This window comes from Tinamus guttatus, unplaced genomic scaffold (genome assembly GCF_059628265.1).
Source record: "Tinamus guttatus ecotype Peru unplaced genomic scaffold, ASM5962826v1 Tinamus_guttatus_pri_ptg000643l, whole genome shotgun sequence".
NCBI classification, from domain to species: Eukaryota; Metazoa; Chordata; class Aves; order Tinamiformes; family Tinamidae; genus Tinamus; species Tinamus guttatus.
Window position 1 is genome coordinate 504,089 of NW_028289177.1, and position 27,008 is coordinate 531,096.

Consider the following 27,008-nt stretch of genomic DNA (forward strand, 5'->3'; position numbering starts at 1 on the left):
TGAAGACTACAAGTATTTACTTTGGAAGTCTTCAGCAAGGCTTTCTCAAGAACCATGAAGAAATTGCTAACTGTAATTATTTAATGTCAAGGAATTTAAACTGGAAAAAAAAAAACCTTCTAGTCAAAATGGGTAGCACGGCTGTTGTCGTTTATCTTGTTTTGCAATTGATGCAAGGGACAGAAGCATCTGTTGTGAACTGCGTTCCCAGAAAAACAGTAAAATACCAAAGTAAGTGAAAAAGGGTAATTTAAAGTCAACACTGGGGAGCATAGCAAAGGGTTGGGGCTTCATTTTTAGGGGGAGGAAAGCAAGCTCTGCACTGGTGGATCTCGGTGGCAGCGCTTGTGCTTGGCCACATTCCAGTGAGGAATGCCTGGCTGTATCCAACGGTAGATGTATACACCGTATGCATTCCTATGCCACGTACCTCATATATTCCTACTATATTAAAGTAGGAAAGACTCCAAGCATCTAGCCAAATATGTTAGTATTATTTAGAAAATGTTCAGGGAACACGCCTAGACTTTATCTTCATTTTGTCGCTATTTGTTTTCAGTCAATAATTTTGATTATATAATAGGGATAAACAGTTTTTGAAATAACTTACCCTCTGTGTTTAAAGCTGGAAATATAAAGACTTTTATGAAACAAGGATTATCCAATGTTTCCACTCTCCTTGTGAATGAAGAAACCGATACCTTATTTGTTGGAGGCAGAGATGCTGTATTTGCTCTTGACTTGAATAATATTTCTAGAGAAATAGCCAGGGTAAGTTAAACATCCTATTTCATGCCTGGTTTATAAGAATACATTATGCCATATATGTTACAAAGATACATAGAAATGCCAACTTACCTCAATACATTCAAATATTTTGTTTTTATTTTTGAATATAATTTTTGTAAAAAAAATGCAGTATCCCAACTTCCATGTATTTTTGGCTTATAGGAATACTGGTTTGCTACACAGGAAAGACAACTGGAATGTATTCATAGAGGAAAGGACAAGGTAAACAAAAACTTTTGTTTCCTCCTCTTACATTGTTAACTAACACAAAAAATAACTGCAGTGTCATTATTATTATTTATGTATACGTTTAAGAAGTAAAAGCAGTTTCGTTTCAATCTTGCAGGTTTGTGTCTTGCTGCTAAGACACCAGAAAAATTTCAATCCAGCTAAATTATGTAAACCTGCCCTCCTTTTATTTTTTCATTTTAGATAAGATGCCAGAACTACATCCTGTTCCTCCATAAGATAAATGACTCCAGCTTGTACGTTTGTGGGACCAACGCTTATCACCCAGCCTGTGATCATATGGTAGTTATGTTTGGGTACATTGTACTGAAATGTTGGAATACTATGGCACATCTTTAAGCATCTTTCTGAAAATATTCCTTTTTAAAAACTTGAAACTTTTATGATTCTTTCATAGAAGCATGAAAGTCCGGGAAAACGTGTACCAAATGTCACTTCTTTTGGCTTAAAATGTGCATTTCTATATTAACTCTTCAGTGATCGTATCCTTTAAAGGTTATCGTTTTGTTTTAGCCCCTGGGAGCCATTGATTATCACCCCTTTAAAATGTTGCTTTCCGTAGGTTATCCACAAGACAAACATGAGTTTGCAAGGAAAAGCTGAGGACAGCAGAGGAAAATGTCCCTTTGAACCGACTCTGAAATATGCTTCTGCCTTTGCAGGTATGTTTGGACTGCTAGGCTAGCTCAAGGTTTTCCTCATCTAAGCTTAATTTTTACTGTTATCCTGATTCGATTTTTGCACAAAATGTCCTGCCCAGTTTGCTTCTTAGGGCTATTTCTTTGCATTTTAAAACTAAGTACTTTATGCTTTGTTATTTCTTCCACAAATTGAAGATGGTGCATTTTATTCGGCTACTTCAAATAATTTTTTGGGAACAGAACCTATAATACTCCGCAGTATGAGGAACCCTGTAAGAACAGAATTTAAAACGTCTTGGCTAAATGGTAAGAAGTTATTACATATATTTCAGTCTCTCAGACTTCTTTTGATGTGGGTTGTCTGTAGAACATCATAATGTATGTTACGTATTGATTTTGCAATGTCCACCAAGTGTGAGCTTTTAAACTAAGGACAAAATTTTATATAAATTTGTCACTAAGAATGGCAATGCTGAAACAAACCACTCTTCCTGAAAGCACTGTTTCTTCCTTAATTTTTGATAGATTCTAACTCATAATTATTTTCCTGTCCTTTTCCTATCCATTGCTCCCCAAAAAGGGTGAATTGGATACTTGATTTTAAAACCATGTCTGGCATTTGTGGGTTTTTATAAATAAACTTAAAACATTTTGCATATTCGTGTATTTCAGAACCAAGCTTTGTTGATATGGAAATAGTACAGGAAAGTGAATCTAATCCAAATGGAGATGATGATAAAATTTATGTGTTCTTCACGGAAACAGCTGTTGAATTTGAATTCTTTGACAAGCTTCTGGTGTCCAGAATTGCCCGTATCTGCAAGGTTAATATTTGTAACATAAAGATTATGCTTAGTGTATTTCAAATTAAGTGTCATAGCTGAAGGATTAACAGTGAGATCTACCCTGTCTCACTAATTGGAATGCTATCATGCACCCTTTGTTTTTAAGCTAGTTTTTTTTTTTTTTTGACTTTCATTTTGACCTTAAATTTGTATTGAAAGGCCAACTGTATTTTTCCTTAGCACAGTGCTATCAGGTGAAAATTACATCTATTTCTCTGTATGTTCCACAGTGATTATGTTATTCTTTCATTCAGGGTGATCTTGGTGGGAAACGCATATTGCAGAGAAGATGGACATCGTTTTTAAAATCCCGACTTTCCTGTTCCATTCCAGAGTTAAATTTCCATTTCAATATTGTCCAGGACATCTTTTTACTTCGGAGAACAGACTGGCAAGAGAGCATTTTTTATGGAATTTTTTTCCAACAATGGTGAGAGAAAGGACTACATTTGCTGCTAGAGTTTGTAATGAGCTGAGTAGAGCGTTCTCACTCCACTATTAATGACTTGATTGCAGCTATTTGTCTTTAACTCAGAATAGGAGGTTACCAGCTACTCTGCATGTTTTAATGGACCACATTTGTTTTCTTTGCAGCTTGATCCAAATGAGCAAATATTATCATCTTCTGAAGCAAAATGTTGTTTCGTTGCTGGGCCAAAGCCTTCAATTAAAGACTAACCAAAAGCTCTTCCTAAGCCAAGTATTTAATGTTTTCTCTGTTCAGATGGTGGAGCAATTAAAACTAATTACATATAAAATTACATAATTAAGAAAGCTCTAGATTCTTCTAGGATTTTTTTTTCCCACTAAAGGAAGTAGCTGGTGTTTCAAGGTGGAGAATTAGTTTTCTATTCCAAAAGCGATGTCTGTCGTGGCCTACTTGTCTAATGTGATTTTCTGTAAAATAAAAGCAGAACTCCAGTTTACTTCCTTTCATATTTACTGCTAACTAGCTTTAGCTGCTGCTCTGACAACTGAAGAGAAACCAGGAGTGTATTGAAACATTGTGTCAGAAATTAGCAGTGACAAAGTAATTGTGGGTACATCATTTTCATATTTTATAATAAGCATCAGAATTCTCAGACCAGGGGAAGCCTATCTGTTCAAAAGAGAGGGGCAAAAGGACCTCCTCATCTCAGCCATCTCGATTTACGTGAGGACTGTTACTTGATTTTAAAGAAAATACACAGTGCAAATATATACCATCTTGTAGAAGTGTCTCTGCTTTTTCCCCTCTTAATGAATCATGAAAAAAAAAGCCAGAGGGAAGTGTTTGAAGTATTAAATATCTTTTGACTAGCCCTCAAAAAGATACCACAATGCACACTGTGGAGAGCAGATTGTTTTACAGCTTTTCTTTCTATTTAAAGGCTAATGCAATGTTTTTAATTCTTTGAAGGGGAAGATTGGACATATCAGCTGTTTGCGCATACAACATGAAAAATATTCAAGAAGTCTTCTCCAAAGGAAGCTACAAGGGACCAGTAACTGTGGAACCTTCCCATGTTAAATGGGTGGTATACAGGGGAGAAGTGCCAGTCCCCCGTCCTGGTGCTGTAAATGTGAATTTTATTGTTCTAATTAATGAACGATCCCTGGATTTTCTTTCTTTAAAGAAGTAGTATTTATAGTAGTATTTATAACCAGCAAAGTCATACTGCTTCCTTATTCCATGATATCTGTACATGGATGTATATGGAGGTTCCTAGAAAAGCAACTTTACTTGCAGCTCTGCTCAGCAAAGAAGCTGGGGTTAATCTTAGAGTATGAGGAAAATTACTATTTTTCTTTTGCTAAGTAGAAAGAGTTGCATATTTAGAACAAAAACAGTTTTTTTTTTCCTTTATTTTCTTTTTTTTCTTTTTTTTTCTTTTTATTTAAATACTTGGGTGCAATGTAAAAGCAATTGTAATCATATTTGTTATGTTCTGTTTCTAGTGCATTGACAATTTTGCCCGGAGTATTGGATATAACACTTCTTCTGACTTGCCTGACAAAGTTTTGCAGTTTGTTCGAGATCATCCTCTAATGGATAATTCTGTAAATCCAATTGGTAACAGGCCAGTGCTACTGAAAAGAGGTTCAAACTATACCAGGATTGTAGTAGACAGAGTCACTGGCCTTGATAAACAAACATATGATGTTATGTTTCTAGCAACAGGTAAGTGCTTTTATTTTAGGAAAAAAATGCTATATAAGTTTATGGTTTTTCTCCCTTTTTTTTTTCCCTGAGATTTCTGAAAAGTAAAAATATTCATCAACTTCAGGTGAAGTTTTGCATTCAGAAGTTGCCTTACTGGTTTAGTATTTTCTTCCCAGTTAGATTAAATTTGTTTGGTTTGTTGGTCATTAAAAGGCTCCCATTAGAAACTTTCTCTATCAAAGCAGCCCCAACATAATGCTGTTGCCAAATTCGTGGTTGGTTGGTTGTTGGTTTGTTTTCCCTGAGAAAAACTTTGCCTCTCCCTTATTGAAATAAAAAAATTGTTTTGAAGAGTCTCAAAATTTCCCTATGCCCAAGAATTACTTGTGAATCTCTGTCTAATTTTGACATTAATTTTAAAGCTGAAATATTATGGGACGTTTAAACAAAATTGTCCTTAAGAAATACATTTCATTTCATGTAGCTGATGGATATTTGCATAAAGCTTTCAACTGGGATGGGGAAATGTTCATTGTGGAGGAGCTACAGCTGTTTCCATCTCCGGAGCCTGTGCAGTCTCTCCAGCTGTCTTCTAAAAAGGTAGAACTTCTGTCCCCGCGTATGCAAAGCGACTGCTGTAATAGTTTGCCCCAGGCCTTCCTCCTCTGTGTTTTCCTTTTGGCTCTTGAATGCTCTGTGAACGTCTCATAATTCTATTTCTGTCACGTATTCATTGACAACAAAAGCACAATAACTCTTTTTATCTGTAGATTTTTTTTCTGCATCGAAATACAACTGAAACAAGCTTTTATGTTAATTAAAAAAATAGGCAAGGAACTCTGTCATTTTGCATGCTATGCAAAGCTGTTTTTTTCTGTCGTCCTCTATTTTTATATCATCCATCAGCTATTCTTGGAAGATTTTTCGGTTACTATCTTTCTTAGTAAATGCCAGAGAGTCTTACAATCTGTATTAGGAAATACCAGTTTTAAAACCCTTCTGGAGCACACACCATTGTAAAACAAGACCTCGTGCTGCGTTTCAGGGCATGCTGTATGCGGGCGCTCGGTCCCGCGTGGTGCAGCTTCCCGTTGCCGCGTGCCACCGGTACAGGCAGTGCCAGGACTGCGTCCTGGCCCGGGATCCCTACTGCGCGTGGGCCCGGGCTGCCCGGGAATGTGTTCTCCTGGCAAACCGATCCAGGGATTCGGGGTAAGTGAATTCCCGTGGTTTGCAGCTGGGCACCTGCCGTGCGCTCCTGCTGTCTGCGGCACCGCGGGACACCTGGCAATGGTGTCTCCTAAGCTGGAGCATTTTTATCTATTTTTCTTTATCTCCCCCTAGGAATTTAATTCAAAGTGTTAAATACGGAGATGCTTCCAGCTGCCCTAGTGCAGGTATGTGAACATTCCTTATGAAATTTACACAATTCAGAGTGTTTTTTCAGTTTGTGGTCACTGGAATTCTTGTGTGGCTGAAACCCACACATGTCTTAATCAAGAATACAAAGTCATACAAAGCTGAACTGATTTAAGGGTGCCTGCATATACAAGTGAGGCAAAATCATATTAAAATCTTCACCCCTTACCTATTCATTACCCATTGACAGACTAGTGGATTGAATGTGATTGTGTATTTATTTTTGTAAGTTAAAATAACCACCACTGTTTTTAATTAAAAATATTCTTCATAATTTCAGAAAATAGTGTGAGAAAATGGCTCTTTATCCGTGGAAATAACGTTCATCTCAAATGTGCTCCTCTGTCAAATCTGGCAAGAGTAGTGTGGAAGTTTAATGGGAGCAGGCTGCAGGCTGAGGACTCCAGATACCTCCTCTATGATGGAGGAATGGTAATATTTAATGTGACCGTGGATGAGGCCGGATTCTATGATTGTGTCTCGGTAGAGAAAGCCAAAGGGAGAGAATTCCTTACCACGGTGGCCAGCTATGTCCTTTATGCCCAACAAAAGACAGACCACGCAAGTGTTAGTGCACTTAATGGAACAGCAGACGGGAGTTTTAAGTCTTCGCTACCAACTCCTTTACTGAAGGAAGCAGCAAAACAGAAATCCCCGGACACCCAGAAAGAGAAGCTCGTTTTAAAGCTTTTGGGGGCAAGTTTTGCTCTTCTTTTTGCTTTCTTGTTGGTTTGGAACTTCTACAAGGGGCACTTCCCTCTGCCTGGGAAGGGGGAAGCCGTCTCCGGCGCAGCCCGTGCGGATCGCTCGGGAAGTCCCGGCTCGGCCGCAGAGGGATCGGGCTGCGTCAGGAAGAGCTCGGCCACGCGGGCGAACGCGTCGGCCTCTGCCAACGAATCGGTGCCGCTCGTGAGCTTCTCCTTGGAAAGGAAGGGCAGCCCCGGCGCGCAGCGCGAGGCCGGTTCCACCGGCAGCGCCGGGAGCCTGCAGCTCGCCGAGCTCTTTGCCTGAGATAACGCGTTCCTTGGGAAGGAATGGGAATGTGCGTTTGGGCAGGAGGCAGCAGCTTGGAATTGAAGATGCCGAGCTGCACTGTATATTACAGAAATGTGTTTGCAGTTACTACTTTTTAAAAACAAAATGCCTTGTTTGGGTACCTTTTTTTTGACACGATAGAGCCACAAAAATAAATTTATTTCTAAAATTAATGCTGATCCACTTTTTTTTGAAATGGTGGGGTTGCCCAATTACAGAAATTAATACTTCAGAAGCTAATAATATTTAGCATTTAGTGCTTTCACCTTCAGACTTTCTGCTTAATCCACAAATAGCAACTAATTAAGTCTCGCGGTGCCCCAGGAGGTTGATTTTATCCTCATTTTACATACGAGGTTAAAGGACTTGTCACTGACCAAAGTGAGTACAGGTTTTAGGTCTGGGGCTTTCAGAAGTTCTGAGACACCTCCCTTCATTTTATATTTTTCTAATGTCTTTTATTTCCCCTTTATTTAAACTTTCAAAACACTTTACATACATTTGTTTGTCTATTGCATTTTTATAAACTTGGAGGCCTCTTCTGTCCAAAGACCATCAGGGATCAGCTTAGCTGCTGCGTAGTTGATCTAAAGCTATTTCTGAGGTGCACTGGAAATGCAGACACTGTAGCTGCTCCTGTTAAAGGCCATTGAACGTGAAGAATTTTGCCTGGAACTCTTCTTTTTTCTCCTTTAATAAGTATTTTCTTGATTGGAAAATGACTTGGATTCCCTTCCAGTGAAATCCTTGGACAGAAGGCTGCGCTGTGTCACCCTTTGGACAGAGCCTGGTATGTGATGTGGAACCAAGGAACGAAAAATAGTCACGAAACCCGGATCTGAGGTGCGTCCCGACTCCCGGATTGAGAGGGATTCTCCTTCCTTAGCAGGTTCCTTCACCTTTGTCCCTTCTCCCTACATGTGGAGACTTGGATGGAGAGGAGTGGTGCGGGGGGAGGTGACTGACACCCAAGGGATCCGGATTTCTGTGCTCTGGGGACAGTGACCGTCTCCCCTCGGGGGCAGGATGCAAAACCCCATTTCAGCAAACTCTCCCAAGGCTACAGGCACTTGGGTTTAGTTCAATTCCTGCTGATCTAATTACCCTCATTTAAATTTGTAAAATAATTAGCTTTTAAGAAGAGTTGTGGATAACAGGTTGATACGGAAGATGTGGTGCCCTACTTGCAGCAGTGTCCTTAGAGCCGTTTATTTTAGTCCTTTTGTCCTCGGTTGCCACATTGCACGTAGGAAGGTCGGAGAATGTGGGGCAAAAAAAGAGTGTTGGTGTGAACTGCAAGTGTGACAACAGGGCCCTGTGGTCCGGGAAACGGGGCAGAAGCGGCGGTTGTGCTCGTGCTGCTGCTATTTGAACTCCAGTATGGGTATTGCTGAATTATCGCTACTCCCACCTTTTCTTGTGAAGTTACTAGAATGCAACTTACCGCTTTGGTGCAGGCCACAGCAATAACCTGAAACTGCTAATGCATGGAGAAATTAATGTGCAGGATGGGCTGGGATTAGCAAAACCTGTCTTGGGAAACTTCCTGTTAAAACATGTGTCCTATTAAGTGAAGAGCATAGAGGGGACCGGGATCCTCCGGCAGCAGCAGGACTCGTTACCGTCCTCTCCCCAGGCCCTGCTCTGCTGCACGTGCCTCGTTTGCACAGCGCCCTGCTCGGCTCTGCCGCACGGAGCGTTCCCGTGCATCCCGTCGGGATCCTCCCGACGCCGCGAGGCCTCGAGGAGAGGCTGGAGCAGTCGGGTCCTCTTGGGGAGCAGCAGTTTCGGTCCTTCTCGTGCCTCTGTTTCCCCTCGCTCTGGTACCTGGGCAGCCCCGCGGAGCCCAAAGCTCCTCCGCAGCTGGGGAGGCCGATTCCTGCTTCCCGCAGCCCTTCCAGCCTCCCATCCGCGTCCCCTCTTCCCAGGGAATCCCCTCTTTTCCCAGAAACCCATTAGCGGCTCGTGTTAGCTTTCCCCTTGCATAACACAGAACCACAAAGAAAACTCGATTTCGGGGTGTGTCGAGACTAAGACAAAGGAGCAGGAGGGTTAATTGATTTAATTAATTAATTCTCAAGGTCTCGCCGCCCCTCCGGCTCTGCCCGGCAGGTGGTGCCGCCGAGCCGGCTCCAGCGCCCGCAATAAAGTCGGGAGAAGGAGCGGAGAAATGTGACCGGGATGGGGCACTTGGAGGAGGGAGGAAGCGGATAGGAAAAACAGGAGGAAAAAAAAAATCGAACAAAGAAATCGCGGTGCGAAGGAGCCGCGGGCGGGGGGAGCGCGGGGGGCTGCGGCGGCGCCTCCCGCTGCCGCCGGGGCCGGGGAAGGAGCGACCGGGGGAAGGAGGGACCGGGCGGGGAAGGAGGGACCGGGGCGGCCGCGGGGGGGCCGGGGGGGCCGGGGCGGCCCCGCTGCCCCGCGCGCTCGGCGGGCGGGGGGGACGGGGGGGACGGGGCGTTTCGAGGCAACTGCGAAAGTGGCCGCTCGCGAAGTGAATTCCGGAGGAAATTAAAGAGCATCCGGATCCGGAGAGAGGGAGACGGCGAGAGAAAAGGGAAGGGAGAAATAAATCAGAACGTGGAGAGGATCCGGCGCGGCCGCGAGGAAGGACGGCGAGAGGGAGCTGCCGCCCAGGCGAGCATGGGGTGAGAGGGGCCGCTTCCTTCGGGCTTTGCTTTCGTTCTCCATGGCAGCTGTGCTGTTTTTAAGGCAATTGTTAAAGAAATGAAGGTTTTTAAATGCGGTTTTTTCCCTATTGCAGGCTTGAAAGTTTAGGCTTGCCTTTTATTTTAGGGGGTGGAAGGTGGGTAATTGCAGCTCTCTGCAACTTCTTTAAATAAACTGGTGTGTGAAGGAAGGCTCCAGTGATCCTGTGATGGATTAAATCTGAACTGGAGGACGTGGGGGGGTTGGAGCTGGGCAATAGCTACAAACTTTCTCAGAAGTTACAAATTACCGATTTTGCCTGGTGCTGTGACTGTAGCAGACAGCTCAAGGGATCCTCTTTGCGTTCCTAAAAGGATAAATAGCTGACTGAAAATCCCTGGTGCTTACGTTTATACCCTCCGATTTTCCCAGGGTGAAATGTGCTCTGTGCATGTGGCAGCATTTTTTTTTTTTTTTTTTTGAATGGCAATAGGAGCTTAGCCTGGTATTTAATTCATGCCCTAGTTAAAAGCCTCAACCGTGTAATTTTAAGGAGCTGACATGTTGTTGGGAGCTTCTTGTGCAAGAAACTCTTCCTGGGCGCTTGAAAGAAGAGCAGATCTGTAGGAAACCTGTCTGATCGGCTCACCCAAACACTTGGTTAAGAGAAATAAGTAAAATTCTTAGTGGCTTGTCTTCTTCTTGCTGCTTTTTCTCAAGGACTACCCAGATAAAAAGACTGAGCAGTAAAACACAGCTTAAAGAGGCAGAGAAATCCAAGTGCCACCAGGATGACTGTCATGGGTCCTCCAAAGCTGGCGGGGTGTGAGCGGATCCAGGTGGCATCAGAGTGTCCCTGTTCTCCTGTAACTTTCTGGTGATCCGCAAAGTTACTGTAAAACTTCTGGAATTGCCGGGAAGGGTGTAGCAAGCAGAAAGGTTGGGACTAGCGCTTTGCTCTTTGGGGTCCGCGATGATTCCTGCTTGGACCCCGAAGCTCAGTGAGTTCTTTGGAAGGCTGCCAGTTCCCATGAAAAACGCGGAGACTCGTGTCATCGCCGCGGCTGCTTGGAGTTCACTGTGTAATTATGGAGCAGCAAGGCTGTTGTTAAACCAGAGGTGACATTTCCACCCCAAGGTCCTGATTTTCACTTAAAATGCCTGAGATAGTGCCTTTTTGCTTGCACATTGATCACATAGGAGCACTGAGTGGCTTTCAGCAGCATTTAGATTCCTCTGGGTGCAAAAGAGATTAGCAGAGCATCACCTCTTACATCACTTTCTGACAGCTGATTTTAGTTAACTTGTTTTTAAAACAGGGGCCCTGGTTTTCGTTCCTCCATGTTAGGTTTCTTTGTAACATGGTGTTCGGGTTCTCCTGGGTAAAGTGTCCCTGGATTCCTTTGTCTCCCCTGCATTGTAGGCATCAATGCGTTGGCACTTCCCCTTTGAAGGGCCTCGTTGTGAACAACTCTTGATCCTGACAGAAGGAAATCTCGTTCTGTCCTAGCTGAGCCTTGGGGAGACGTTTGCTCGCGTTTCGGATGAGCGTTACTGACTTTCTGCCCATGATACTGACAAATACAAGCATAGGTAGATGTCACTTGCTGCTGATTAGTGCGGCGCAGAGTTTCTCCCTTGTCACAGGTATCAAACAGTGAATTTGCCCGTTCTCGTCCATCCTGCCGTCCCGGAGGCAGCTCCGAAACCGCAGCGGAGCCGCCGGGAGGCCGTGGAGGGGCCGGGACGGACACGCGGCTCCACCTCGGCTCCCAGTTATTGCTGCCGTTCTGAGAATCTCTGAGGAATTAGGTGCAATCCGGCTTTGCTGCTTTTTGACTTTAAGTGCTTTCCAGCCTTCCAGCGGTGGCCTGTGTGTGTCAAAGAAAGGGCTGCTGAAGCTCAGCAGAAGTAACAGTTGTCCCAGAAAGCGAACGTGCAGATCGTGCCGTAGGTGCCGCGGCACAGCGAGCAGCCCGGATAGGGGTTTCCAACAGGAGAAACGTCTCGTCCGTGCTGGGTCTTCAAGCGCCCCGATGCCCTTTCCCTGCGCCTGACCTTGTGCGGCTCCGGCGTCCAGCCGGGATTCCTGCGCTGCCCTTTATCTGCAGGCAGCCTGGGAGGCGGCTGCTTCTCATTCCTGCGCCGGGTAATCCCTTGGGAATGGGGGAGGCAGCAGGGAAGGCGCCCGCGGCCGCTTCCAGCGCCGGAGCTGCCCTGCTGCTCCTCCGCTTTGGGCTCTGGTAACGGTGTCCTGGGCGTCAGTGCCCGGATTCTTGGCAGGCTCTATGGAAGCTCCCGCTTTGTGCTCCTTCGCAATGGAGCTGCTGTTCCCGAGGGCTCCGTGGGCAGCTGCCCTGCCCGAGCTGAAGGGTTTGGGCAGAAACGCAGCGGGAAGCAGATGAGTTTGGCTCTGGGTCCCGCTATCCCACGTTTCCTCCCCAAACGTGCAGTGGCAGCAAGAGATAAAGGGAAACAAAGAGAGCGGGGTGGGGAGGAGAGGCAGGGTTAGTTCTCCTGCCCTTTCTGTGCCCAAGTTCTGCTTCTTGAAATATGGCACTGTGTTGGTCTGAAACATAATTCTTCCTCTGAAAATATATATATAGATATATATATATGCAGATGTGTGTTGTGCAGCGCAGGCCTGGGGAGGCTCCTCGCGCTGCCGGGGGATGCAGCGGGAGCGGTGGCCACGGGCCCGGCTCCTCCGCGGGCTCCGTGCGCGAGCGGCTCCGCGGGAAGCGGGAGCAGCCGCCTCGGGAAGGGCGCGGAGCGGAGCGAGGAGCGCGGAGGGGCCGGGCGCGCTGGGCTGGCGGTGCCTTTTGGACCAGGTCGCTGTCAGGAGGGCACCGCTAATTCGGTTGCCCTGAGGTTTAGGAACCTGCTGAAGAGACCGAGCCTTTAGCAAAGGGGGTTTTCCTAAAGAGGCGCAACTTGCATTGGAAATACCCAGGGAAGGTAGAAGCAGTAAAAACAGTTTCCTCTAAGGAGGCCGTGCAGTGTAAAGACCCCAATGGGCGTCTGAGACTGGCGCTGTGGGGAGAGAGCAGGAAAAACCTGGGGAAAAGCACCGGGGCTGCCACAGCGCTGGGGACGTTCAGCCATGCAGCTCTTCATCCGACCGGGCTTCTTCCTTAAAATGGGAAAGTGTGTCCTCCTAGGATTCTGCATCCCTGTCCTGGGACAGTCAGGGGACAACCCCTCTTGGAGGTGACTCTTCTCCCTTTCTGCTGCGGGTGAAATCCTCCGGGCTGGTCTCAGTGTAGCAGCACATTATTTTAGGTAATAACTTTTTATTGGCTTCCCCTTAGACTTTTCCACAAGGAAGGCAGAGCCGTATCCAGGCAGGACCCTCAGGAACAGTCCGTGCACCCAGTGATGTATGTGCTCAGATTGTCCCAGGGCCCAGCACTGGTTTTTAGTCTTCCCTGGACTTTCCTTGGTTTTATGCCCTGCTAGGTAAGTGTGGCAGCGATGCCAGGGACCGAATTGATGCCATCTGTCCCTCCTTGGCATAGGGCAGCGCTGCCAGGGTCCCCATCGTAAGTCACTGTGCCCTGAACCCGCATCCTGTGAGTGAACTCGGTTCCTTTGGCTTGTTCAGGCCTTTGCCCTCTGCAGCGACTGTAAACTAAGGGGACAAATAATGATTTGCTGTCCTGGAAATCGTGAAATAAGCAGCTATTCATTAAGAAATCAAATTGGATGCTGTAGTGATGGGTATAACAGAAGAACCAAGGTGGAAATGAGACCAGCATGCAGTTTTACACGTTGTTGTGATGACTGATGAGTCAGAGACCCCAGTCAGTGACTGCGTTGGAGACGACTGATCCCCGTGCTCCATTCACACGTCCTCTCCAAACACCCGGTCACCGTTTTCCAGCCCCTCTCTTTGAGGATAATCACCAGAATCGCATGAAATTGCATGAAAAAGCTGCTAGAACAGCCAGGTCAGTTAGATCACCCCTTCGTTTTGCTTTTAGCTCTTCCATTTTGCCTGGTAGCTGGATGTCTGCCGCGAATGTTACAGACCATCCATGGGGACAGGTCATTTTAAAGCTATCAGTGGGACATGGAATAGCTAAATTCTGCCCTTCCCCCTTGGGCTGGGAACAAATGTGGCAGAAACAAGACCTGGCTCCTCTCCAATTGCCATCAGGCACTTGCTGATCGTGTCTGTATTTAAGCCAGATCTCTGTCCTTTCCCTCCTTTGCTTGTTTTTTTCTTAATTATCTGCGAGGGACATCCCTGGGGGGATGTAAGTGGCTTTATTTACACATGCCCTTTTCAGTGCAATGTCTGTATTGTTGCAGGGACTCCCAGCTGGGAGCAGGAAAAGAAGTGTCAGCATCTAGTGATGTGTGGAGTATCCAGCATGTGCACTTAAAGCACAGAGGGGAAAAAAGGGCCGTGGAGAGAGACAGAACATGACAGCTTTCTTCCTAGGCACTTGCAAGACTATTTTTAAACGCTTTGCAGGGCTTGGGGAAGCCAGAGGTCAGCGGCTTGGCCAGCAGCAAAGCGGGAGCAGCCGGGCGCTCGCGGGGCTGTGTCCGATGTGTCCGTGTGTCCGATGGGGCCTCCGGCACCTGCGCTTCTCCCGCACGGAGCCCGGAGCCGGCAGCGCTTCCACGGAGCCGCGGGGGCCCCGGCTGACCCGCTCGTCCAGCCTCGTTGGGGCTGGGAATCCGCAGGACCTGCCCGCCACCCATATTCCCAATTCCTGTTCCTCGCTTTTCCTTTCTCTCCCTGAGCTCTCGCCGCTGCCTTCTCCCTCTTTCTGTTTTTATTGTGCTCCAGCACTAAGACCGCGGAGAGATTTTGTTTGCTGGGCTTTGCTCTGACCTTGCCAGGCGAGTAAGTGAGGGCTGAAGGGCAGGTACCAGCCTAGCCCGGAGCCTCTGCAATGAATTTCTTGTATCAGCAGCATACCTTTTGTATTGTTTGCTGGATGTAAAAAGCAGATCCTTTTCCCCTTGATGCCAGCACGTCAAAAGGAGCCCGACCAGCTCTGTGCTGCTCTCAAGCAGAGCACAGAGTCCCCCGTGACCGGTACCGCGGGGCTCGAGCGCTGGGCTCCGTCACTGGGGACGTGCAGGTGGGCAGCATCGAGGCCCGTTTGCGGTGACGAACGGGGAGACATGGGGTAATTGCAGGAGATGCCGCGTGTTTTGCTCCCTGTGGAAGTGCGTGAGCGCAGGAATCCCGGCCCTTGGCAGGCGGGGGAAGCTGCAGACCTGCCCTGCTGCTGCTGCTCCCATTTACCTTGTTCTGTTCTGTTTCCCATTCCTGGTGCTTGTAGGAATGCCGTGCAGACTTTCACAGTGACAACAAGACGGGGGACATCCCGATTGTCCCCCTGAGCCTCTTCAGCCTCGGGTGATCCGCAGGAAGAGTGCGGGCGGTTACAGCTACCGAGACGTCCAAGCTGATGTGCTTGGAGTCTGGCTCCTGCCCCTTCTAAGGCATCCTTCACAGTTTGCCGTTTCCCCCTTTCTTGCCTTTTTTCTTTTTTTTGAGATATGGGGAGTCTCAAGTGCGGATGATAAGGGGCAGAGCAGGGTGGGGACCATTTGCTGGAGAGATTAATTTACAAAGCAAGTGAGCAGCAGGGGAGAGAGCACAGGGAGCGGCGGGGAGTCCTTGTCATGCCTGGCTCCATGTGGGACACACGGATCCCCAGGCAGGAAGGATTATCCCTGGGAATGCCGGAGCTGGCGGGACACGTGGCTGGTGCTCGATTTGGTTGGAAAGGCGCTGCGGTCAGCGCGGATGCTCGTGCTCCTCGCGGGCACAGGGAGCACAAGGACGAGCGCCGTGTGCCGGAGGGCCGATCTCCCAGCAGGGTTTTCCATCACCGGGTGCCTTGCTGGGAATGCCGGAGCCTCCTGGTGGGCCTGTCCCAACAGCCGGCACTGACCGCCAAAGGGATTAACTCCAGCTCCGCAGCTTGCCCGGTTGCCTCCTCCCAGCGAATAAAGCTTATTTGGCACTGAGAAATCAGTATAAACTGCAAGCTCTGAGAGTTGGGGACAAGCGACCCCCAAAACGCTGCCTGGTTGACGCTCCGCCTGTTCCCAGTGTGATAAATAACAGCTGGCTTTTCCATCGCTAGGAAATGAATCACGGTGGAGGCAAAACCCCGAAGGAGGCTCGGCCCAGCTAGGAGAGCCGGGACGGGAGCTGCTGCAGGAGCCGCGCTAACTCCACGGCCTCCAGCCTGTCCTGCCCCTACTAACAAATGTCAACAACGAGGTAACGTCCTCGGTGTGTCCTGTCCGCCCCGGCCTGGGGGTTAAGGTGCAGAAACGTCTGTTTTCCCAGCTCCGTGGGGCCTGTGTCCCAGGGGATGAGGTAGGGCTCGACCGTGAGCCGTGGAAAAGGGAGTAGTTGTTAGCAGAGCCCAGAGAATCTGAGTCTCGATCTAAAATTGTGCCAAGGTTGGGTGAAACCAGCCAGAGAGGATGCTGCAAAGGGGCCGGTCGAGACCCCCTGAGCAAGGGATCTGAGTGTAGGATTGTAATTGGGGATGAGGCTGTAGCTGGGAGGCCCAAGGGAGGATTTCATTTCATTCCTGAGCTTTGAAAGCACCAGGTCGCCTTCAGGCGGAGGGGAAGGTTTGTTCATTGCAGCTGCGAGGCCTTGAAATGGAGCCCAAACACAAATCCCTGGATTTCAGGGCCTTGTGCATCGCAGGATCGTGGCTGTGCCCTGGCTGCAGCTGCTGTGCTTGGGGAGGGGACGTGGGATGTTTCCCCACGCCAGATCCCACCAGGAATGTGACTATGGCCAGTGCCTGGGGGTTTAAAGCAAAGTCAAATAAAGACCCCCAATCCCTGATGCACCTGGGCTCTTGGGTCATGGAAACTTTCCTTCCTGCCTCCCGAAATGCTCGAGTTACATCCTGCTCCCTGACACTCCATTCCTCAGCGGAGCTCACGTGTTCCTGGTTCGGAGTCGCGGGCAGCGCCCGGTCCAGCGCTCCCCCGGCAGCTGCGCTTTGTGCCGAGGGTTTCCTTTGATTCATTCTCAAGTGACCCGCTGTTAATCCTGCGATGTGACCTCTTAATGCAGGATGCGCTTCCCAAGCGTGAGTCAAGGAAGGAAGCGCTGTGCCGAGGGGAAGGCGCTGCTTGTGCTCGTGTCGCCGCGCTCCCTGCATCCCGCCGCGCTCCCGGAGCTGCTTCCCGGATCTCCCGGGAAGTGATGCTAACCCGGCAGCTAACGCAGCAAAGGCGCCATGGGCTAAAGTGCATGAAGACGGTGAAAGAAAGCTTCAGATCAGGCTAAATACACTGTAAAACCACAAATCACGAGGCTGGCTCTGGCACTCCAGCTGCAGTGTGCAGGGCTGTGGGATGTGCCCGAGATGCGAGATCGCAGCATCCTCTTTGCACATCTGCCCGCGAGCTGCACGTTGCTCTTTGGGTCCATGTGCATGAAAGAGCTGAGGGTAGCAGCCAGCTGTCGCTGGCACCGTCAGGCTGCAGCTCCTGGGAATATCTGAAGATATGGAGAGATCCAAGAGGTGCCGGGACCACCGGAGCTGCGTCTCGAATCGCTGCAGCGGAGGCGAATAGCAGAAGTGTCTCCAGCAGTGCAGGACGCAGCCCCCGTGCAAGGAAGTCGTGCACCCGCCGCCCTGCTGAGCTTCCCCTTCTCCCCTTCCCGTTGCAGGGAGCAGCCCATCTTCAGCACCAGGGCCCACGTTTTCCAAATCGACCCGGCCACCAAGCGGAACTGGATCCCTGCCAGCAAACACGCCCTGACCGTCTCCTACTTCTACGATGCCACCCGCAACGTGTACCGGATCATCAGCGTGGGGGGCACCAAGGTAGGGCACCGCGGCACCGAACGGCGCGATCCTCTCCAGCCAAAAACTCCTACGGAATCGATGCTTTGGGGGTCAGGTTGATCAGCGTTCAGCATGGGGCACTCTGGTATCTTCACCTCAAGGAGTGGAAGGTGGAAGGGTGTCTCCGTGCTCAAGGGTATTCACTGTTAGACAGGAGACCCGGTGCTGACGTGCAAAGCGCAATTTCTTTGCGAGAGCCATGGCCCTGTGCAGAAAACAACCTCCACAAATGTAATGAAATCACAGAAAGACAGAGGCTGAGGGACTCTGAGGCAGTCAGTTCAGTCATGTCCACAAACAAGAGTAACTCCCCTGAACATTCCTTGATAGATTTCCCAATTTTCTTTTTTCTGAAGAATTCCAATGGCAGAGATTCAGCACTTTTCCCAGGCAATTTGCTTTGGTTCTGCCCTAACCAACAGAGCGTGCTTCCTAATAGCTAGCTCGGAGTGCTGTTTAAGCCCTTTCCTTTTTTATCTTTCATACTTACCATGAAAATGGGGAACATCAGAAAGTTGCTCAGTCCCTGGAGATGTTGTGTGTCTTATCTTTCCTTCCAGCCGTGGAGCCTCACTGAAGCTGCCTATGTTTCTTGCAGCAGACAGCAAAATTGAGATTTTTTTTCATGTCACACACCCAGGCTAGAAAGACTTTGGTCACAAGCCCAAAGAACTTAAAAAAAAAAAAAAAAAAAAAAAAAAAAAAAAGGACTCCTACCTCCAGTTCCCAGGTCGGGGCGTCCCACGCTGTGGCCATGGGCAGCAGGACAGCGGTTCCTCTGACTCTTGTTCTTCCCTTCTTCTTGTTCTTGTTCTTCCCTCTACAGGCCATCATCAACAGCACCATCACCCCCAACATGACCTTCACAAAGACCTCCCAGAAGTTTGGGCAGTGGGCGGACAGCCGCGCCAACACGGTTTATGGCTTGGGCTTTGCATCGGAGCAGCATCTCTCCCAGGTAATGCTGTAGGTGCCGGCAGAGCTTTGATTCCAGCATGGGAATGCCCCAGAATCCCCAAAGGAGACATCAGCTTCAGGAGAAGGGGCTTCAGGATCCTGGTGTTATGCAGTTCCCACTGTGCTAAAATCGAATGCAAAGATGATAGGAGGAAAAAAAAAAAAAAAAGCTTTAAAATCATATTTGCAAAGTGTTTAACAAGTCGAATTAGGACTTGGGACCCAATGTCTAAATCACTTTCAAAAATGTTGTCCCTGCTGAATTGCTATCACTGCTCAGCTAATTCCCCAGCCCTGGCTGCCAGCATCGTGGATGGGGGTGGCAAGGGGCTGTTTCCTGAGTCTGAGCTGAAGAGAAAGTAAAAACACATTGAACGAAGCAGCAGAGCGAGGAAGGGTGGCCCGGGCATCCATTCTGGCTTGTTCTGCTTTTCAGTTTAGCAGCAGAGCTGACCCCTGTTCTCCTCTCTAGTTTGCAGAGAAATTCCAGGAAGTGAAAGAAGCGGCGCGGCTGGCGCGGGAGAAGTCCCAGGACAAAACGGAGCTGACCAACCCTGCCCTGAGCATCACGTCCCACCAGGTACCGCCTGGACGCGGGGCTGGGAGAGCGCGTTGGGGACAGGGGAGAGCGGTCCCCGTGCCGGTGACCGCGTCAGCACCCGTCGCTCGTGGGAGCTTCTCCCTCCGTGCATCCCACGGGGGTTGGAGGTTCACGTTTTGATGGCACCTGTGGCCCCTACTGAGGCAGATTAAGTAATTAATTAATTACTGCTTAAGCGGGGCTCCTGGGAAGGTTCGTACCCCTCCCTCGTTGCTGGTTAAGGTGTCAAAACCACTCGATGTGTGATGAGGCCGCGCTGGAGGAGCCGTTCCGCTCCTCGGGGCTATGGGGCCTCCCCACGCTCCATGCAACCATCATGGGCAAGCAGCACGTGGGAGTGCAGGATGAAGGCTGGGGGAAGGAAAACATGCAGCACTTCTCTTTTTTTCCCTTTCTGGGTGTGATTTCTTAGAGCTGGTGACTAAGGAATCCTGGCCAAACTTTTTCCCCATTTCTGTCTTATTTCTGCTGTGGAAAAGAAGTATCTGCCACATGAGAAATGGCTGTGGCCCATTTGCAATCCCCGTTAGCACAGCCCTGCTGGGGTGAAGCCAGTCACTCAATTTCCTTTCCCCAGGAGACGCAGCAGGAATCTCCACGCTCATGGCGCTCGTCCTCGCGTGCGCTGCGCTCGCAATCGTCACCGGCCTCCCCGTGTGGCAGCACCAGCCCCAGCAGCAGCGGGGTGGCAGGGAGGGAATACGTGGCAGGGGGTTTCACTCCCTCTTTTTCTAACGGTGCAGCAATCCAGAGGTGACAGAATGCTCCCAATGCCCTCCCAATGCTGCTCTCCACAGGTGACTCGACATTCCCTCGAGCTCCAGGCCGTAGGAAAGGGTCTGTAGGATGGAGGGCGGCACGTGCTCCGGGTTGGGCACAGATGGAGGAGGAGGAGGGAGCGCGAGCGGTACCTTGGCCTGCAGGGAAAGGAGGGGGAGGTGGTGGCTCTGCAGAGACTGGAAATGCCACAAGGGGAGGAAAAAAAGGGGAAAATCTGCCGAGCTCATGGCACGGGCTCTGCCCCGTCCTGATGGCTGGGGAAGGAGGACTCGAGCAGAGCAGGAGTAGCCGAGCCGGGCGCTCTGGTCAGCAGCTGTTGTCCAAGGCAGTGATTCACAGCTGGCTGCAGCCAGGAGCGCTCCCTGGCCTGCGAGGGGGAGCCTGGGAGTTGGGATAATCCTTGTGCTGTTTGCAGCGGGCGGAATGCGCCCGGAGCGGGAGCGGGACACGCGGCTCCTCCCCGCGCTGCTGGCAGCAGGAGCGATGGGAAGCGCTGGTTGAACACAGCGAAACGGCCTCGGACTCCGCGTTCCTCCCCGCTCCGGCGGGGCCGAGCCTGCCTGCCCGCGTTCCCAGCTGGCACAGCCCGTCTCGGAGCTCACGCACAGGAATGCAGGGCCCCAGCGCGCGGCTGCCAGCGCGGTGACACGCGGTGACACATGCCATGTCCCCCGCGCGCGGGCATGCGCGCCAAGCACGGCCCAAATACCGCCACACACACACTCACACGCTCCTTTTCCACGGTCCCTGGGCTCATGTTCAGACTTTACATCACTAGAGCTGCACATATGAGTCTCATCCTTGAATAATTGATCGTGCTGCTGTTTGCCAGGGAGGAGAGAGCAGATCTGTCTCCTGTAATTAAATCAGGTCTTCCTGATTTTCTGCCTCTCTGCTGGTTTATTTAGGCTCCAGCCTTTCGAAGCGGTGGAAATCCCTGGAGAGCAGCTCTCCCCGCCGCTCTCTAGGATCTTGCAGGCCGCTCATCGTCCCTTTTAGCATCTCCTTCGCAGAGTTTGTCAGCGGGGATGATAGCGGCACAAAACCAAGCGGAGCGTCTTTAGCTGCGACTTAGCTGGGCCGCGGGGGTCAGGCATCAGAACAGGAAACTTCAGCCCCTGCATTTCGAAGGTCTTGGCTCTTGGTTGCTCCCTGGAAGGCTTCTTGAAGCCGGTGTTGGACGCATCCCTGGCCCTCTCTATTTATAGGTGTCAGCCGACCCCGAAGGCAGGTGGCTCCGGCTGTCCTTATCGCTGGCATTTGAGGGCTACCTCTCACCTCGGGCTCACCAGCCACCTGGTCTCAGCCCCAGCTTTAGTATTCCCCAGGCTGCGAGTGCAGCCTCTCTTTTTATAGCTGTTTGCCTTGGCTGTGCCAAGGCTTCTCCCTGCCGTGAGACACAGGAGGAGAGCTGCGAGACAGGGTCTTTTGGAGGGTGTAAAATGCACCGTGGGCTTCGTGTCAGTCCCTTCCAGCCTGTGGGCATGAACTGTGCATCTCTGACGTGCAGGAGCATGGAGCTATAGGACTGGGCATCCTTTGGTGCAGGGGCTTTGACACGCTGCTCCTGTTCCTTTGGAAAGGGGCTGCTGCCATCGTCCGAGCCATAACAGTGTTCCCCTCCGTTGAGCCCGTGTCTTAATGCCGGCTTCAGAACACAGCTGAACCAGGTGTCAGGTCGCTTCTTCGGCTTTAAGTCTTTCCACTGCACTGAGAACCAGCAAAAAATCCCATTATAAGGCCCAGCAAAACCCTGGATGCCTGAAAAGGGCAGTTTGAGCAGCTTGGCGCGTTGTGCCCGGGCACGAGGCTCAGGTTCCGCTGGCATTTTTCAGGGGGAAGTCAAAGGCCAGAAAGTTCAATCTGAGATAAGGAGGGAGGAACAGGTGCCGTGCGTGGCCGCGATCCCACCTGCTCGGGGTGTCCGTGCCCTGGGCACGGAGACGGGAAGAGGGAGGATGAGCAGCTGCTGCGAGCAGGGAATGCGGCGGCTCGTCCGCCTGGGGGGAATCTCCGAAATCACAATTATCCCACAGCTCACGCTGATGAGCCGAGCGCGAGGCTCCTTGCTAGCCCATGGGGATCAAAAACCAGGGATGCTCCCGAGATTGCATGGCCGGGAACAGCCCCGGAGCGGCCGGACGGCCCAGCCTGCGAGTGAGTCTGCAGAGAGCTGGTGGCCGCACGTCTCGGGCCTCGCTGCTGTGCAATAACCGCCTCTCCTTCTCTCCCAGGTGCTTCCCAGCCCCATCATCAGCTCCAATGGACCGGGGGAAGACAAGCTGTTCCGAAGCCAAAGTGCTGATGTTGAGATAACGACAGAGAAGGAGCGCCTGAAGAAGATGCTTTCGGAAGGGTGAGGCTGCCGGGGCTGCTCTCTGCCCCTGGCTCCTAAACTGGCTATTCCGGAAGAATTGGAGAATGTCTTTGTCACCCCGTGTCACAGGGTCCCCAAATGACAGGGTGGTCCCAGCCCAAATGCCGGCAACTCAGTGTTTCCTCTTCAGACAACCAAGTAACATCCCAGGTCCTCTACCAAACCCGTTTCCCTTCCCTATGAGAAGTTTTTTCCATCTTGGAGGTGGAATCTGCTGCTCAGGCAGTGTGGGAAAGACAAGGCTTTGTGCCCGCAGCAGTGATGGGCTGATGCCAGTTATCCACAGAGCAGTAGTCTGTGATACCAGAAGATGTTCACACTTCTCCAGCTGGCCTAAGGCTGCATTTGTGTTAATTCCCCTGGTGATTCCAGCAAAGTCTCTGCTACTTCTAGTCTTTGTCTATTAAAAAGACTCCAGACTGGATTCTGCCCTGTAGCTCCCATGGTGCTTTAAATATATTTGGAATATATTTAAATTAAAAGCAAGTGTCTCTTGCTACCTTATCCTAACTGCAGGATGGTAGTGGTTGTATTCATACCAAACTTGGATCTAACATGGGTTTAAAAAAGGATTCACAATCCCACGTTGCAAAGCCCTTTTCTAGTAGATGGATCTCTCCCCAGTCACTAAACTCGCAGTGTGATTTCTGCAGTTTCCAGTGAGACACATGGTCTCCAAGCGAAATATCCTCTGGGGATAGAGATGCAAATTCAGGGCTGGAATGTGTATTTAATTTTGGGAAGCAAATTGAAAGCCAAACTGATCGCAATGCAGGAGCAGGGAGCTGCTCAGCTCTTCCAAGTGCTTGGTTTGCACTGCGGGGAAGAAACCTTCGTGCTGAGGCTCCCTTGTAATCCCTGCGCCCTCCCTGTCCGCCCCGCAGCTCCGTGAGCGAGGTCCAGTGGGAAGCCGAGTTCTTCAGCCTCCAGGACAACAACAACAAGCTCGTGGCTGCTCTGCACGAAGCCAACGCCAACGTGGACCAGTGGAAGAAGCAGCTGGCTGCGTATCAGGAGGAGACAGAAACGCTGCGGCAGCGGGTGAGATGAGGGGGTTCTTGCAAAGACCTGTCCCCACAGGGATAAACCAGGGCACAGAACCAAACAATTCCTGCTTCCCTCTTGGATTTGTCTCCGAGTGGTTCCCAGCTGCCGGCAATGTTGAACAAGGGCTGTGTTCCCCAGAGCTGGGCATCAGGGCAGGCTTTTAGGCTGCTATAATTAGCTATAATTATAATTAGCTTGGGTCCAGGCTGCAGCCTTATGAAACACGGGTGGCACAGTACAAACGCCCCCTTGTTCAGCTGGAATAATAGGATCTTTTGACCTGTGCAATGTCAGAGAGGTCATGGAGCAACTGAGGAGGCCTGTGTGCATGGGCAGGAGTGACAGTCACACGGCCAGGCCCATTGGGAGGGAAGAACCACAAAGCATCTGGAAAAGGGTTTTAGGGCCTTTGGGATTTGGCCGGGAAGGGACTCGGGAGAGCTGGTGAAGGAGGCATGAAGCTGTTTTGCTTCTAGATCACTCATTCAAAAGACAGCAGGGAATTACAGCAATTCACAGCTGTTTCCACTTTGATATATACCATAGTGTTTTGGGAGAAGATCTGATTTGTGAAGGGTGGATTCTGGCCGTGACCACAAGCCTGGCAGCTCATGACCGCGCTCACGCAGCCCCAGCCTGTAGGAAAGCATCACACTGGGGTTCAAGGCCCATTCCTGAGAGATCCCATCCCTGAAGCTGCTCTCCTAAAGCTCAGCGCAGACCTTGTGAGAGCTCGGGGCCCTGCAAAGCTGCTGCAGACCATCTGATGAGCCTTTAAAAATGAATCCTCTCCATGAATAATTTAAGCCACGGGGCTGCATTTTTCAAGAACGGGGAGAAGGTCTGGGCAAACCCTTCCCCCGGCCTTGAGCTGCGGAGCTGCTCTGAGTCCCTTGTCCTTGGCCAGGGTCTGCCCAAGGGTGTAAAGAGAGCCGGATCTGGCCATCCTTATGGACTGCAGGCTCGTGAAGTCTGTGCTTGGTGTCAGCCAGACTTTGCTGGAAGTGTGAGACTGCAGGAGAAGGCAGAGAGAGAATCTCTAGCCAGATTTCTGCTTCGATGCGTTTCTGTGCATGATCTGCACAGAGAGGAAGGAGGCAATTTTTGCCAGGATGGGAGCTGCCACCTTGTTGTGAGCCTGGTTTTCCACAAAGCCAAAATGCAGCAGGGCATGGCCGTCCTTGGCAAGGGTCAGGACGCATCTCTGAGCATCCCGTCCCCATTCCCGCTCCCGTGCAGGTAGCGGAGCTGGAGTCACAGGGAGCTCACGACTCTGCCGGGGAGAACAACAAGGAGGATCTGAGCCAGACGCTGGAGGAGCTGGAGCTGCTCATCAAGACGAAAGACGAGGTACTGGCCCCGCGTCTGGTCCTGGTGGGACGCGGAGCCAGGACGTCCCTGCGCAAACGGCGCGGAGCAGAGAGCGCCCGGCCCTTCCCCTCGCAGCCCTCTGCAGCTGCCCTCGGTGCAGTAACTGGCTCTCGTTTAAAATGAGTGATTTCAAGCACAGTTTTAATTATGGAGGCTGCGAGGGAGGGGAGGTGTGCAGAGCAGCGCTCGGATTCGCGTGGCAGCGGACGCTGCGATGGCTGCGCGGGTGGACACGGCCCTCGAGCTGGAGCCAGACAGCAAGGACAGGGGTGCAGAGCAGAATTCAGAGGCCACGGGGCCTCCCCGGTGCTCAACTGGTCTCCTGATCAGGCACCAGGCACTTGGAAGAGGCCACAAGTACTGCGGAAGCGGAAGGTCACAAAAGCAGGGCATTAAGGGAGACAAATCTGGGGGCTGGATGTGATTGTGTGACCTTGGAGTGAGGCAGAGAGAGCCTTGGGCGAGATACGTGGTGGGAATAGGTCCTTCTGTGCAGGGGTGGATCTGGCATTGTCCTCATTTTCATTGTGTTTTAGGAAATTCAGATGCTGAAGAGCCAGAAGTGCAGCCGGTGGGAAGCAGAGGGTGAGCGCGAGGAAACGCTGCAGAAGCTGCAGGTGAGGCTGGCAGATCTGGGGCACCTCTGCACAGTGCAGACGCATCTGTCCCCATTTCTCGTCTAAACCAGGGTGATTTTCGCAGAGCTGCCAGGCCTGTCTCCCTCTCTGGATGATGGGGACTAGTCCTTGCCTGTGTCCCTGTCTCCTGCAGCCTCCCTGTGTCGCTCAAGGACGCAGCATGGGACGCAATGGGCAGGCAGTAGCAAACCCAGCCCGCACGTGCTCCCTGCTGGGGTTTGCTGCAGCCCCGAACGTGGGACTGGAGCATCCCGTGTCCCCCGTCCCGCCGAGGCCACTGCATGGCCGGGGATGGCAGCGGGGATGGAGACCTGCAGGGATGGAGACCTGCGGGGCAGGAGGAGCGCGAGCCGCCCTGCGCCTCGGCCAAGGGCACGGATGGAGGCGAGAGCCGCTCCGTGCGCCGCCCACGCCGGCCTCCGCTCCATGCACGGGCCTGGGTGTCAGGATAACAGCCCCAAATGCTGGGGGTGGTGGGGGCAAACGCTCGTAGCCCCTGTGCAAGCTGAGAGCAGCTGCCTGGGTTTGGGGCTCGAGATAGGGAACCGCAGCGGGTGCCGGTGCCGCACGCGGGGCCCTGCTGCGCCGCGCGGATAAGGGGCCGGGAGCCGCCTCACGCCGCGTCCTCGCAGGAGCTGGAGAGCCGCAACGCGGAGCTGGAGCGGCGCCTGCGCCTGGCCGAGCAGACGCTGGCCGAGACCCTGGCGGAGCGGGAGAAGATGCAGAGCGAGGTCCTCAAGGCGGCCGAGATCATGGACGTGAAGATCTTCGAGCTCAGCGAGATCCGCCAGGGACTGGCCAAGCTGGTAGAGAGCAACTGAGAAGCGGCACCCGCGGAGGGACCCGCGCGGGGACTGGTCACCCACAGCACTTAGAGCCACACAACAGCCTCACGGCCCCTTCGGGCAGGAAACACCAAATACCAGCAGCTGCCTGGACCGCGCGGAGGCCCCGCGGCCACGGGCCACCCGCGACGGGGCAGAGCGCCCCGAGCTCCCCGGTCCTCCCCGAGGAGCGTCCTCACGTCGCGGCCGGGCTCCTCTGCGCCTGCGTGGCTGTGCGTGGCCCCGAGACAGCAGGCTGTCCCCGTGCTGCTCCCCGGCCTCCCTCCTGCCAACACTTGCATCTCCAACGTTTTTACAGTTCTTTTCTAGGGAAGGGGCTGAGCAGCCTTCGTGTTTTTTCAGTAGTTTTTTAGGGAACCACTTGCCTTTTGCAGAACATGCTGCCTCCGTTTGCCGGTGGCGGCAGGGAGCAGAGGTGCCAGCTCACCAAGGACACCCAGCCCTGACCACAGCGTGTCCAGGAGCATCCAGTAACGCTGGTCACCGTCAGGAGCCCCAGATGTAGCAGAAGTCCCCACCAGAAGTCCAAGGGTGCTGCTCTGCCCGCAGGTCCTTTCCCCTGTTCACTCACGTCCTCCAGAGGAAAAGGAGCTGCCGGGTTTGAAGCTCTTTTTGCTTTAGCACGGTGGGTTTTTAGGGCTGCTTGAAACGGCTTTAAGCTGAGAGCACCGGCCTGGTTGGGATAGGAGCATTGGAGAAAGGGGACACCCACCCCCAAGGGGATGTCCAGCCGATTGCTAGATCAGTTTCTGTCCAGCCTCTATGG

General features: G+C 51.2%; 2 protein-coding genes across 4 annotated transcripts; both read left to right on the forward strand.

The window, feature by feature from the left end:
- HOMER3 (homer scaffold protein 3) lies at positions 1–26,340 on the forward strand. 3 transcript variants are annotated; one of them, XM_088535745.1, is made up of 20 exons: positions 1–231; positions 626–771; positions 952–1,011; positions 1,222–1,320; positions 1,601–1,700; positions 1,875–1,985; positions 2,352–2,503; positions 2,779–2,954; positions 3,924–4,080; positions 4,463–4,685; positions 5,152–5,267; positions 5,713–5,879; positions 17,449–17,605; positions 18,453–18,584; positions 19,056–19,163; positions 22,199–22,320; positions 23,226–23,382; positions 24,628–24,738; positions 25,296–25,376; positions 26,030–26,340. In XM_088535745.1, the coding sequence occupies exons 1-20, from the start codon at positions 84–86 to the stop codon at positions 26,216–26,218; spliced, it is 2,712 nt and encodes a 903-aa protein (XP_088391871.1). In that variant the 5' UTR covers positions 1–83; the 3' UTR covers positions 26,219–26,340. The 3 variants fall into 3 exon arrangements, with proteins under 3 accessions (XP_088391871.1, XP_088391869.1, XP_088391870.1); XM_088535743.1 differs by lacking the exons at positions 1–231; positions 626–771; positions 952–1,011; ... (7 more) ...; positions 5,152–5,267; positions 5,713–5,879 and adding exons at positions 9,573–9,769; positions 15,887–16,026; XM_088535744.1 differs by lacking the exons at positions 1–231; positions 626–771; positions 952–1,011; ... (7 more) ...; positions 5,152–5,267; positions 5,713–5,879 and adding an exon at positions 9,573–9,769.
- LOC148592090 (semaphorin-4E-like) lies at positions 5,958–7,097 on the forward strand. The gene is made up of 3 exons (XM_088535722.1): positions 5,958–5,962; positions 6,012–6,064; positions 6,367–7,097. Exons 1-3 carry the CDS (start codon positions 5,958–5,960, stop codon positions 7,095–7,097), a joined length of 789 nt encoding a protein of 262 aa, XP_088391848.1.
- Positions 26,341–27,008: the final 668 nt, after the last annotated feature.

Coding starts and splice junctions, on each gene's coding strand:
- HOMER3 (XM_088535745.1), top strand. CDS start 84: ATGTCAAGGAATTTAAACTGGAAAAAAAAAAACCTTCTAGTCAAAATG. Junction 2,504..2,778: donor GAATTGCCCGTATCTGCAAG/GTTAATATTTGT, acceptor TCTTTCATTCAG/GGTGATCTTGGTGGGAAACG. Junction 22,321..23,225: donor AAGAAGATGCTTTCGGAAGG/GTGAGGCTGCCG, acceptor TCCGCCCCGCAG/CTCCGTGAGCGAGGTCCAGT.
- LOC148592090 (XM_088535722.1), top strand. Junction 6,065..6,366: donor TTCCAGCTGCCCTAGTGCAG/GTATGTGAACAT, acceptor TCATAATTTCAG/AAAATAGTGTGAGAAAATGG.